The 13719-nt window shown below is 35.3% G+C and overlaps 1 protein-coding gene across 1 annotated transcript in view; it reads left to right on the plus strand.

The window, feature by feature from the left end:
* Positions 1 to 13719, plus strand: part of parn.L (poly(A)-specific ribonuclease L homeolog) — a 75269-nt gene that overhangs the window by 4946 nt on the left and 56604 nt on the right. The window contains 13 exon segments of the mRNA NM_001087674.1: positions 846 to 906; positions 2685 to 2850; positions 4464 to 4526; positions 5641 to 5679; positions 6165 to 6207; positions 6518 to 6598; positions 7071 to 7127; positions 7412 to 7489; positions 8718 to 8761; positions 9666 to 9708; positions 10767 to 10842; positions 13323 to 13433; positions 13516 to 13585. Of these exon segments, the coding sequence (NP_001081143.1) occupies positions 846 to 906; positions 2685 to 2850; positions 4464 to 4526; positions 5641 to 5679; positions 6165 to 6207; positions 6518 to 6598; positions 7071 to 7127; positions 7412 to 7489; positions 8718 to 8761; positions 9666 to 9708; positions 10767 to 10842; positions 13323 to 13433; positions 13516 to 13585 (932 nt within the window).

The following is a 13719-nucleotide window of genomic DNA, read 5'->3' on the forward strand; positions in this document are numbered from 1 at the left end:
CCACATTCATCATGCACTCAATAAAACAAGCGCCAGTGTTGAAAATGCATTTTGCCTTTAATTAAATCAGTATATGGTTTTGTAACTTCTTGCACTGAACGCTATAAAACTGTAAATGCCCTATCATTTTACACATGATTGTGCCACCTTTGTTCTTCAGAGCAATTGCAGATGGATCATAACCTAGCTAATGAAATTATCACAATTAAACTCCTGGAACTCCTTACAGTCAAAAACCTGAGGCACAAGCAACAGTAATGGGAAGGATATGGTTTACATGTATACAGTTTCATTAGCTTTGCTTTGATTGGGTGTAGGTCAAAAGAATAAAAATAGGTTCAATCACTAGTTTGTAATAACAAATAAAGAAACTATCCATTTCTTTGTAAATGAAAGTTGACAATGACCTTTTTTTTAGTAAGATTTATTGATTTTTAACCTAAATGTATATTGCTTCTTTAAATCTAAAAGGATATTCTGCAATCCTCTCTAGCCCTTAATTCAAGAATGGATTTCTTGATCTTTGCCCAATCACACTATTTGACAAGAATCCTGAGGAACTTAAAATTAGTTTGAACTGAACCTTGTAGCTTGAAACAACTGTAATCCTCAAGGTTTGCCTATGAGTGGGTGACTTCTCTCCCCCGTTTACTTTCTCTTATGAAAACCCTGCTAATATAGGTAGTAACTCGACTTCTTGCTTATGGATAACCAATTGTAGTATGTCGGTCATTTAAGTTTGGCAGATTTTTCCTGTTGAGAAGATGCTCCATTCATTAGGAGAAATAAGGGTGTTTGCATAGCTATTTTTGCAATTTACAAGAAAAAAAATCTTTCTTTTTCAGAGCTCAAGTATAGACTTTCTGGCTAACCAGGGTTTTGATTTTAATAAAGTTTTTCGCAATGGTAAGTTACTTTGCAGGACTTTAACGTTTTGTATATATGTTTATACTGCATGTGTTCTACAAAGGGTGACTGCAAGAGCAAAAATGCATTTCAGTTCTGAGAAGAGAGGCTGCATTTTGTATACATGCTTAGAATTGCATCTTAAGCTTGTTATGCATGCCCCAATTTTTTGGCTGTATGGTATCATCAATGTGTAAGCCTTCTTACTTCAGTGATGCTTGATTCAGCTACATTGTAATCATATTGTATGGTCAGTCATTGGCGATAGTGTATGGTCCAGTTGTATACAGAATTACCAAAACAGAGAAAAAACAAACTATGGGTAAGTAATTCGCAATTGATGCCAACCAACATTTAATCAAAATGATATTTAATTTAAAATTATCATTTGTTTACATATAATTTACAGGTATAGGATCCATTATCTGGAACCTGTTTTCCAGAAAGCTCTGAATTACGGGAAGGCCTTCTGCCATACTCCGTTTTAATCCAATAATTAAAATATAATGAAACTGCACCTTGTACTTGGTCCTAATTAGATATAATCTTTATTGAAGCAAAACAAGCCTATTGAGTTCACCTTAAAAAACAAAAACAATTTGCAATTAATCTTAATTTCTTTATGGTTTTTGAACAATTTTAGCTTCTTGTTCAGCAACTTTTCCATTTTGGAATTGTAAATTGCATTCTGGTTGCTGGGTTATAATCTACCTTGTCAAACAGACTGGTTTGAAAGACACTGGAATATGAGTAGGAGAGGACCTGGCTAAGTAGAAAAAAAAAAAAAAGTAAGCCTTAATTTTTAGCCTCACATAGTTCTTTTCTTTCCTGCTTTTAAATGGGGTCGCTGACCCCCAGCAGCCAAACAATTGCTAATTCAAAATCTATTCAAATTAAGGTCAATTAAAACATTAATTGACTATTCTATAACATACTAAATATTAATGAAAAGGTTAACTTCCCCTTTAATATTTAAATGTAGTATATTTATGTTATGGAGATCAAAATTCTAGAAGGATCCCTTATCCCGAACCCCCAGGTCCTGAGAATTGTCTTGTATAAAAAGAAAAGCATAGCTAGCAAAAGAAAAATTCATAGAACCAAGTATTTTATATTTCAATAATTTTTATTGGAATTTTCGTATAAACATAGTCATTTAGTAACATGTTATCTCAGGGTAGATATATCATAAATGTAGATTTTAATATACAATAATATAACAATTGGACCTTTAGTGCAACATATTTCAAATAAAGAATAATTAACATAAATCCGATGTTTTCCTCTTTAATATGCATACGTTTATATCTTAGATAGTTTTCGGGAAGCAGATCTTTGTAGAATGAGGGCATAAACTAGCCTCCCTATTAGTCCACAGAAAGCGCTTCCCTGTGCTATCCTCATGATGTTAATTATATATGGTAACATTGTCACTCATAAGTATTAGAACTTCAAAAGAAAAAAAAAAAAAAACATAGAACCAGGTAAATGGCATATTGTACTCGTAATCTTGTTTCTGCTTTTAACATTTCTAGTTTACTTTTCAGGCTCTTTAAAGGGACAGAATACCTATTTTTTTCCAATATTTTTGCAAGCAATATAGGTTGTACAGAACATTTGGTGAATGTATTGTTTTACAAGGATATGAATTACTTTTCTATACTGTAAAATTGTGCATACATAATAAATATACAGATATTTAATGCCGTATGAGCAGTATCAATCATTATTTCTAATACAAACCTAACGAATGACAACTTCACAATACTCTTCTGTAGGCATTCCATATCTGAATCAGGAGGAGGAAAGGGTTTTGCGAGATCAGTATGAAGATAGGCGGTCTCAGTCAAATGGAGCAAGCACAATGTCCTACATATCTCCAAATTCCTCAAAGACTCCTGTGAGCATCCCAGATGAGCAGAAGGGTTTTATTGACAAAGTGGTGTAAGTTGCAGTCTGGCCCCAGTTATACAAAGCTTAGATACATGAGAAATTTCTGTAATGTGGGGCAAGCATTTTAAAGAGACTGAACCTTCCATGTTTTGTGTACAGTGATAATTGGTCACATAAGAAGAGCCTTATGGCATTCTTTCTATTGGAAGGTACACCATATATGACAAAAGTATCTAGATACCCTTTCTTAAATCACTTGTTTTAGCTGTTGCCGTCACTATAGCATTCCAAACTGTTTCTCGAGGTAAAACCTGGAGAATGCTACTTTCCTAGAGGAATTGTGCCAAACATGATATGACTTGGCAGGAGGTATAATGGTCTGGGGCTGAATTACCTGGTGTCCTGGTTCCAGCAAAACAAAAAACAAAACTTTAGTGCTACTTATTAATGCTTTTGTGGCAGAATAAAAGCATCAATGACCAATCGTGTTGCAAAATTGATTTGTCTTATTTCAGCTCTGGGTTCTGTCCTATGGGGGAATCATCTGTTTGTGAGGCTTTCTGGGTCTCTCTGCTGCTACTAAACTTGATGGAAGGAGGAACTCAATAGGGCATCAATTCCAGCAGCAGTTCACTTTGTCAGTGAATTCTGGCAGTGAGGAGAAAAGGACACTTAAAGGAAAACAGAACTATGGGAAGGTAACCAGATAGCAGCTCTCTAACACAAGATAACTGCTCCCTGGTAGATCTAAGAACCGCACTCAATAGTAAAATCCAGGTCCCACTGCAACACCTTCAGTTACATTGAGTAGGAGAAACAGCCTGTCAGAAAGCAGTTCCATAGTGCAGCACTGGCTTTCTGACGGCACATGACAAGGCAAAATGACCCAAGATGGCTGCCTACACACCAATATTACAACTGAAAAATATTTATTGGTTCAGGTATTGCATGGTTTATGGTGGAGTGAATTATTTGCAGTGTAATTAAGAAATAAAAACATCATGACCGAATCCTTTAAGATTTTAAAATGAACCCCTTCCATCAAGTTTAGTAGCAGCAGAGAGACTTCATCTGTGTTTGTGTCCAATACAATAAGTGTCTTGCGAGTACCAAAAATCCTTTTGAGCTTATCAAAGGCTTTCCTGTAGAGGGTAGTTAAACCTGAGCAGATTCTTGGATAACGAATCTCTACCTCTGGTGTTTTGACAGTCAAATCACCACTTGCGCCATAGTCCTTAACATATATTTCAGTCCATAAGAAATAAAAGATAAGACCATCACACAAGTAAAATGTTTTAAAGACAGAATGACACTAGAAAATATCACTCTTGAATCGTGGTTGAAAATAGTGATTGGTTATAATTAAGACACTTCAATTGTTATAAAACTGCATTAATTATGCATTCAGCAATTGACTGTAACTGGTGGTTCTATTGTGCAAAATACCTACCCTCTTGGCTTTAACATCCAGTAAAGATTTGACCTTTATTTTTATGAAGGCTCACTTAGATGTTGACTAAGGTCTTTTCACATTATAAGGAAAAAAGTGCTGATGTACTGACGTGCCATTATTTCGAACCTTTTTTTTTTTTTTATTTATTCATTTTTTTTTTACACCATTGCAACTGTTCACCATGTTTAATCTTGGACAAATTACCTTCTAGGGAACGGGTTGAGGATTTTTTAAAAAATGAACAGAAAAGCATGAATGTGGAGCCTTGCACTGGGTGAGTATAACTGCTGCAAGTGCTGCATGAAACATCTGTCTTGGTAAAGAATGGAAATACTTGCCTTGTATTATCATACTTTATTTTTGCATTTAATCTCCATTGTTTCCCATTAAGTTTTTTTTGTACACTAGAGCTGCTTTCTTGCTTTTGATGGCTTTTCTCTGGAAAAGTGGAAAACAAAATGCAGCATGTGCTACAGGTATAGGGTCTATAAACCAGAATGCTTAGAATCTGCTGTTTTGCAGATAAGGGATCTTTTCATATTTTGGGTCTGCTAAAAATATTCAAACATGATTGTTTTACCACCAATATGGATTCGTGCAGCTTAGTTACCATTAAGTACAAGGTACTTCTGGATTTACCTTAAAAGAGCACCTATCAGGGAAACATTGTTTCCCCCACCAGATGTGAGGGATAATAGTCTGAACATGTCCACCAGCACCAGGAGCTCCCTAGCAGGATAGCACTAGCAAAATTGATGGCTCTGTTAGCCCCCACCTCTTGTGGGTCAATCTATTTTTCAGTGATAGGTGACTTTTAACGCGGCCCTTTATTTTTATAAATTGCGAACAGGGGTATTTAACCCTTCCCAAGCTTACTTTTGACTGGAGCCTCAATATTTACTGGAGTTAGTGGTACAGTGAACTAGGTTTTAGGATGTGCAGGTAAATGTCCTTGAAGTTGACATTCCTTCTTTTTTACCACTGATCTCTTCATAGGATAGGTTTCCTCAGAACATCATGTTAATTACATATCATAGGCTATATTGTTTTCAATATGATCTGAATACACTTTTTCTAAGGAGAATATTTGAGGATTTTTCTTTGTTCTGTTTGAATGTGTCGCCTATATAAATAGTGAAAACTGACGAAGCCTTAACTAGGAGCAGCTGAATGTCTCATAGGATAATGCCAAGAGGACATCTCAAGTTACTTTACCTGTCATGGTTTATCACCCTAAAACATGGCATTTAAAATGCCTAGAATATTTTCGTTTCCAGTATGGAGAATTCACCTTGTCTAATGTTCAAGGTTAATTGTTGAGCAAAAAACCTTCTCTTTGTATGCCTGCTACTTTTCTGTACTGCTAATATAAACATTCTGCCTTTTAGGTATCAGAGAAAGCTAATTTACCAGACGTTGAACTGGAAGTAAGTTGTTACATGTTGGCTATTGAATGTCTTTTGAGCAGTTTAGTGTTACCCTATGTATGTGGATAATGTAATTACATTTATATGCAGTTAATGTACTACTCAAACTGCATGATTAGCAAATGTATTGTCACTTTAAAGGTATCCCATAAGTAATATTTCTACTTCATTTATTTTCTCAAAGGGATCAGGCCACTTCTGACATTAGACAGACTGAAAACCTTGCCTCAGGCAGCAATGTCAGTCTGGTTACCAGGGGTGGCAAAAAGAGCGAAATTCCAGTATATAAATCTATTCATGCAGCAATGCCCTCATTCCCCATTGTAATGCAAAAAAGTGATCGTGGGGGTTTGGGGGCAGCATCCGGTAGGCTGCCGTGGGTGCAAAATCATTTCTAGTAGGGATACAACATCTTATTTGGGTTTAAAATACATAAACTTAAATAGTACAAAGACACAAGCAGTTACATATTTTTGTTTGTACAGGTACCCACGAGGCATTCACGTGGAGACCGTGGAATCGGAAAAGGTGATTAAAATAGATTTTGCATGTCTAATGTAGTTGGGTGAGTAAGAATAGCTATATGCGTGTACACTGTGTGAAAAATAATTTTATAGAAGAAAATCCCTTGCTGCATTAGGAACGCAGTTCTCCCAATTTAGTTAGAAACACAATGTATTAGATGCTTTCACAATATTTAGATATTTAAAACAATACCTTGCACAACTTTAAAAGCTTTTATGTTCATATCAGTGTACTGGCGTATTGCGCTTGACATTTCAAGTTGTATTTTTATACTGTTGGAAGTAATTTTAAAGTAAGTTAATTCCTTTTGTAGAAGGAGCGGTACATTGTCATCAGTAAAGTTGATGAAGAAGAGCGAAAAAGAATGGAGCAGCAGAAACAAGCAAAAGAACGGGTATTCTGTTGCATTGTTTTTTTTTTTTTTGTTTTTTTTTTGGAGAAATGCTTAGCCCTTTTACTTGTAGTGTCTGCCACATTTCCTTTACTTTAGATATGTTCTATCAATATGCATTATTCATATGTCTTGCATGGCTATAAAACCAATGTATTTCTTGCAGTCCAGCACGAAACAAGTTAAACTTGCATAATGAATTATAATACTAAATGTCAATATGCTTATGAAAAATTGTAGATGCCCTTTAACACAATAAGATATATTTGGAATTTTTATAGATCCTTTAAAATGTCCCATGATTTTTTTATGCATTTAATTGTTTTCTAGGCAGATCACTTCTAGCACTTTATAATTAGCCATAGCAGTAAATGATTAAAATATTGTATTGCTTAATTCTGGATTTAAAAAGTTTGCAGGTAAAATGGCTGTACTCTATAGAAGCGATTACACTTTTGTGGTTTATTTGTTACAGGAGGAACTAGATGATGCAGTAGGCTTTTCCCGAATTATCCAAGCAATCTCATCCTCGGTAAATAACAGTTTGGCATTGCATTTTGAGAATTGTGGAATTCAATTATAACTGGTATTACTGGTACTTTATTGTGGAGCACACTAAAGCTTTCCATGCCTTGAACAGTTTTTTCTTTTGTGCTTAATTGACGAGAATGACCTTAATATCCTGTTATTTTAGCATAATTGGGTTTTTGGATACATGCTTGAATGAGGTATTGGGATTTCTGCAGAATTGCAGATTTATGTTTTGCCGTTTTTGCAACTGTCATAATTTAATTTTTTTCCCTCTTGTCTCCACAGGGTAAACTTGTAGTTGGCCACAACATGCTGTTGGATGTTATGCACACCATACATCAGTTTTTCTGCCAGCTGCCTGATGTAAGGGTTATGCTAGCCTCTTATATACTGCAACTATTTATTTATTGAAACTTTTGTGTGCTTTTGTACTTTTTTATTTAAATTTTAAATATAGCCATATTCAATATATTTTATGGTCACTTTAATTGCAGTCCATACAGAATTACATTCTTAACTCCAGTGGCATAACTAGATGTTACTGGGCCCCACGGCATATTATTTTTTAGGCCCACAAAATGACTAGCGGTAGACCTGTTTTACCAATTTTTATTGAAATTGAATATAAATTAGAGCTTCATGGGGCCCCTATACCTCATTGGCCCCCTGCAGCTGCAGGGTCTGCTTCCTCTGTAGTTACTCCTCTGCTTAACTCCATTATCCTGGCTGCACTATAGATTTTCTAGCACCTCATAGTTTTCTAGCCAAAGTGCTCTGCTTGTGAATATGATGCAGAGAGTTGCTATGGCCTATTTTGCCGCTATGACTAAACCTTACGTTCACCCGGTATGTCGATGTGGAGATATTAATGGGATACTATTGCTCTGTGCAGCTGCAATTGTTACTTTGAATGCTTACCTAACTTTTCAGGCTCCCTCCTGTCCTCATTTGCTTTCTCATTCAAACCACTGCCTGGTTACTAGAGTAAATTGGGTCTAACAACTAGATAGCTCCTGAAAACCCAAGCCTGACGGCTACTAAACAAAAAATAATAACAAAACAAACACTAATTTGAATTTCAGTTGCAAATTTAAATTTCAATATCATGGTCTACATCATACAAAATAAATTTAAGGGCAATCTACCTCTTTAAAGGGTCTCTATAGCAGACTATAGTGCGCAATTGTATTTGCTGCAGGGGAATTTCATAAGTAGTGTTTTTGAATCACTTCTATGTATGGCTTCTTGTAATGAGCTTATAATTTATTTATAATGAGTCTGATAGAAACTGATTGTGGTCAACTTGCTTTTTGTTTAATAAAACCCAATTTGAGCATAAAAAACCTGCCAGCTAAGATAGTAAATGCGTTTTTTTTTTTTTTTGGAAAAGTAAAGCAAAAAACAAACTCTGATCTTAATATTTTGTGGGAGAAATAAAAATGAATCCATAGCAGTGATTTCACTTTTTGTTCTGCTAGTATACCTTTTTCTCAAACGTTGTTTTAAAAGGTCCAAACAATGAAAATATATTGCTAATTAAAGATTTGTTTATTTTTTTTAAACACATGGATTTTTTTCCCTCCAATTTTAGGAGCTAAATGAGTTTAAGGAGGTGACGAATTGTGTGTTTCCAAGGTAAGGATTATTGCTTGTTCAATGTATTTTAACTTTAATACATTTGATATTGCACATATCTTGGCCAATAATATATAATGGGCTAAGAGCCTACAGAACAGAACCATATACACCGGTCTTCAGACTGATCGGAATAAATATGAATTTTGTTGAGAGAATGGTCTCAGCCTGTCAAAAGCAACTTGTTGAAATTAAATTTAAGTAAACACCACAAATAGCCTATTTAAAGAACATATAATTCTGTTCAAATTTAGTGATTTTAAAGGAGAACTGAGATATGTTGTACATTGTTTTCTATACCAGCCCAAGGCAACAACAGCTTTTTGGCAGTAAGGATTGGTGCTTCCAAAGATGGCCCTGTAGCTCCTCATCTTATTTTCTGATGATTCTCTGTACAAATTCGGTGCTGCTGTCACTTACTCAGCTTTAGGGATTGATGAACAAGATACTAGAAAAAGAAATATAAATAATGTTACAATGTAATGCTGAGCCTGATAACTATTTGTACATGGCAGCTCAGAAAACAACACAATTAGCATCAGAATTTAAATTTAATCGGCCATGTAGCATCAGCTTAAATGGCCGGAAACCTCATTCTCTGCTTGATTTATGACGACCCCTAAGCTTAGCTTCTGAACATCTGCTCAAAGTACACTGAGCATGTGTGACACTTCTAACAAAATGATGAGGAACTCCTGTAATAACTTTGAAGGACTGGATCATTACTAATACAGAGATGATCCTATAAACTATATCAAATGTGGCATTTCTAGCCTTATTTATTGTAGGGTTTACTTTTCCAAATTTGCAAGTGTGATTGCTATTGAAAGCAGTTTATTACCTCTCTTTACCTTATGTACCGTAATTATTCTATTTTTTCGTTACATTTTGTATTTATTTTTAGAGTCTTGGATACAAAACTTATGGCCAGCACAAATCCATTTAAGGTAGTGTACTCTGACTTTACCTTTGTGATATGCTTACTGTGCCATGTTGCATTACCTTTTTGGGGTGGTTTTATTTTTTTTGGCACGTCATAATTTTTAGCAGGAATTTAACTTGGTTAAATTGTACCCTCAAACAACTTGTAACTATATTGTAGAGGGAAAATGTTTTCCCTATTTGCTGCAATCTAAGGGAGGATCACCTTTTTAAACTCTTAAATTGTGTGCTAAATGTATTCACTAGACCTAAGTGACACTGTTGGTAAAACAAGGAAGAGAGGAGTTATGTTAAGCTACCAACTTAGGGGGAAACTGTAAAATACAAAACCAATAAATGTGTGAATTCAGTATCCTCAAATGTTTGCACTTAATTTGCAAATAATTCATTGCCCCATTATTTTAAAATTAATGTACTTACAAAGTCATGAAGTTATTCTTATCATTGGTATCTAGATGGTCCTGACGTACTACAGCTGAACGGAGGAATTATTTTCTTTATTAGCAATAATTAGGCTATTAAGTAATTGTCACAGAAAAGTACTAATCACATTTTCATTTTTTTTTGTTAAAATACTCCTCTTAAAGAAGTAGATGTGCATTTTGACTAAAGGTGACCATACACGATAAGATCCTCAATCACCAGAAAAATCAAACCTCCCTGAAATCTTGGCCAGATATTGATCAGGGAGCCCCCATACACTGGTAGATAAGATGCAGAATTGGTCTAAAGGATATCTGCAGCTTTAATCTGCCCCTTGTATGGCCACCTTTACTAATTTCGCTAAATGCAGCATATGTTTAATGTTTCACTACTGTCCTGTGCGTCCAAGCACCATTGGCAAGAAAGGCCACTGTTCACTTGTGCATTCCAATGCATTGGAGCCTATAAAACAGCCACTGCACAGGAACACAAGAATAAATGTGTAAAACTTTAAAGTCTGTTTTTTTTTTGTTAGTATCATGTCCAGTCACATGGTGGCAGCAGTAGACTTCATGTTTCGCTGTAACATTGAGCAGTATACATCTGGCATTAATTGTCTGGCCCACTTTTATGTTCATAGGAAATTATTTATAACACATCCCTTGCCGAACTGGAAAAGAGATTAAAAGAGGCTCCTTTCAAACCTCCTAAAGTTGGTAAGGATTCAAAAACCATTTGGCTTCCATCAACTATCTATTAAAATATGTAATTGGCTTTTGTAAAAACTGCCTCTTCAGTAACAGAGCTGATTGAGATTTCAGAATAGCATTAAGAAAATGTTTTATATGATGGGGTCTCTTGTTGTTAAGGATGTGCTTGAACACTGTACTCGCACAAATCTATTTCTGTGAAATGTATGGGGATAAAAGTACTCTTACTTTTTTTTTTTTTTGTCAGAATTGCAGTGGAAAATCTGTAGTTATGAACATTTAATAAAATTCATATATTACAAGGAGGGTGTGCATACATACTAAATGTTTACACTGTATGAAGATAAAGCAAAGTAAGAGCAATTCTGTTGTAATGGGGTTTCCTAGGTTTGTATGCACTTTTTCAACAAAACTGATGCATAACCATCACTATACATCAAAGCAGTATGGCATCTGCATGGATATTTATTCAAAGTCCAATATTTTGCATTGCATTATTTGTCAGAATTTTTACTCTATGCCCACAGCATCAAATTTTAGTTTTAGCTAGATTCATATGCAAAAGCAAAATGGTTAAATATTTGTTATATACTTAATAGTAATAATCTCCTTTTTTAGTGCATTTGCTCTAATACTGTGGTGTAGTTTTTGTCAAGACTTTGTAGCCTGAGCGAATCCATTAATACATTTTCTATTTAAACAATGTGGGCCTGAGGTAGGGAAAGGGCCTGAAACCAGCCCTTATGCTACCTGTTCACTGCCTTTGCTTTAAGATAGAATTTGCCTAGAAATTGAGCATGTTTAGGGTTAAGCTGGTGCTGTCAGGTGCTCTTTCAAGGGAAAGAGAAAAATAATTCTGTGCTCCTAAAGCCTAGAGGTTTGGAAAAGTGGTATACAGGTATGGTACCAGTTATCCTGAAAACCCAACGTCCCAAGCATTCTGGAGAAGGTGTCTTTGCAAAATTTGGGTCTCCATACCTCAAATCTACTAAGAATCATATAAATATTAAATTAACTCAATAGGGTCACATCAGATGCACATTTTTAAAATGGATTTCTTTTTCTCTAATTTAAATTATTTCAGGACTATGAAGTCTGTGGAAGATGACCTTCCATAATTCAGAGCTTTCTGGATAATTGGGTTCTGGGTAATTGATCCCACTCCTGTACTAATACTTTAAAGACAAACTTATTTTGGTCATGTAATTGCCTATAGTGTTCATACTACTTTCTTTCCATCAAAAGGTGTCTGTTTAGTGACAATTTATGGAAGGTCTGTTTTAGTTCTGGAGTGAGTATTTCTGGCTGGACAAAGTCATAGGAATGTGATAGAATCCTGAAAATTTTGGTCAAATAAATGAAAATGAACATGAATGCTTAGAGTACTTATCAGTTATTCAACATAGTATATGGGGGGATGTCTAAAAGAACAGTGTTTAAAGGAGAACTAAGCCTTATCTAAAGTAGCTAGAAATGTTGTTTTTTGTGCTTCTGTACCAGCCCAAGGCAACCAGTAAGCAGTAAAGATCTGTGTCTCCAAAGATGGCCTAGTAGCTCCCCATCTTTTTTTCTGCTGATTCACTGCACATGCTCTGTGTGCTGTCACTTACTGAGCTTGGGGACCCACTCACAATATACTGTACACATAGAATAGAAATTTCACAGTATAAATCTTATTCGTAATTAATACAGATAATTACTACATGGCAGCACAGAAACCATTGCAATTCACATCAGAACTGTAGCATCAGCTTTTATTACAGGCCAACCTCCTTTTCCGCTGGATAATTTGTGACGACCCCTAAGCATAACTTCTCAAAAGCTGCTCAGAGCCCACTGAGCATTTGAGTGTCACAGACACTTTCCAAGATGGCGACCCCTGTGACAAGTTTGAAGTCCAGGATCATTGCTGCTATTGAGAAGCTGAAACATTTTTAGCCATATTCATTGTAAGGTTTAGTTCTCCTTTAACAAGTTCCTAAAATAGCTGTAGGTGCCATTATTCCACTGCATCCAATACACTCACCGATTTTTTTTTTTTTTTTAATCAAGTGGGTCATTCAAGCATTCTTGAATGCTGTCCTGACCAACTGCATGGCTGAGTTGCCTAAATGTCAAAATTCTTGATATAAATTGTGGGATTTTCAGGTGCTAGCGTTCTAACATGGCTCCTTGTAATTCCGAAATTTAGAGACTATAGGGCCTATTTATCATGCAGTGTAAAACATTGGTTGCTATGGACATAATCACCAGTGATGTGGTACTTTTTCGACAATTAGATTGTCACCTACACGTTGTAAAACAAAAGCAAAGGTCTGATTGGTTGCTATGGGCAACATCAGTGTTTTTTCCCCACTGTTTTGCATGATTAATAGGCCCCTGTGTGTTCAATTAAAGGTTTTAAATATAGATATAAAAATGTGCTTCCCTTGCAATGTGTATTAATATGAGCTTATTCTATAGCTGACAGTTGTTCTTTCTCTCAGACAGTGCTGAGGGTTTTCAAAGTTATAACACTGCATCTGAACAGCTTCACGAAGCAGGATATGACGCCTACATCACAGGACTGTGCTTTATTTCTATGGCAAACTATCTAGGTAAGAAACTACACATTTTGCATGGCTGCTCTCAACCTGCTCTCTAACATCTGCTAATAATTTTAATACACTTAATTCCTAGGTTCGTTTCTTAGTCCACCAAAAGATTATGTATCATGTCGATCAAAAATCGTTCGACCATTTTTTAACAAGTAAGTGATTTTTATGATTGTAATGTGTTCTAGAATGGATATAATTTGATTTGTAAGTGTATGTGCTATTGCTTGTATGCAGTGAATACAAGGAAATTAGTCCATATAGGACAGGTATGGGATACTTTATCCAG

This window comes from Xenopus laevis, chromosome 9_10L (genome assembly GCF_017654675.1).
Source record: "Xenopus laevis strain J_2021 chromosome 9_10L, Xenopus_laevis_v10.1, whole genome shotgun sequence".
Classification (NCBI taxonomy): domain Eukaryota; kingdom Metazoa; phylum Chordata; class Amphibia; order Anura; family Pipidae; genus Xenopus; species Xenopus laevis.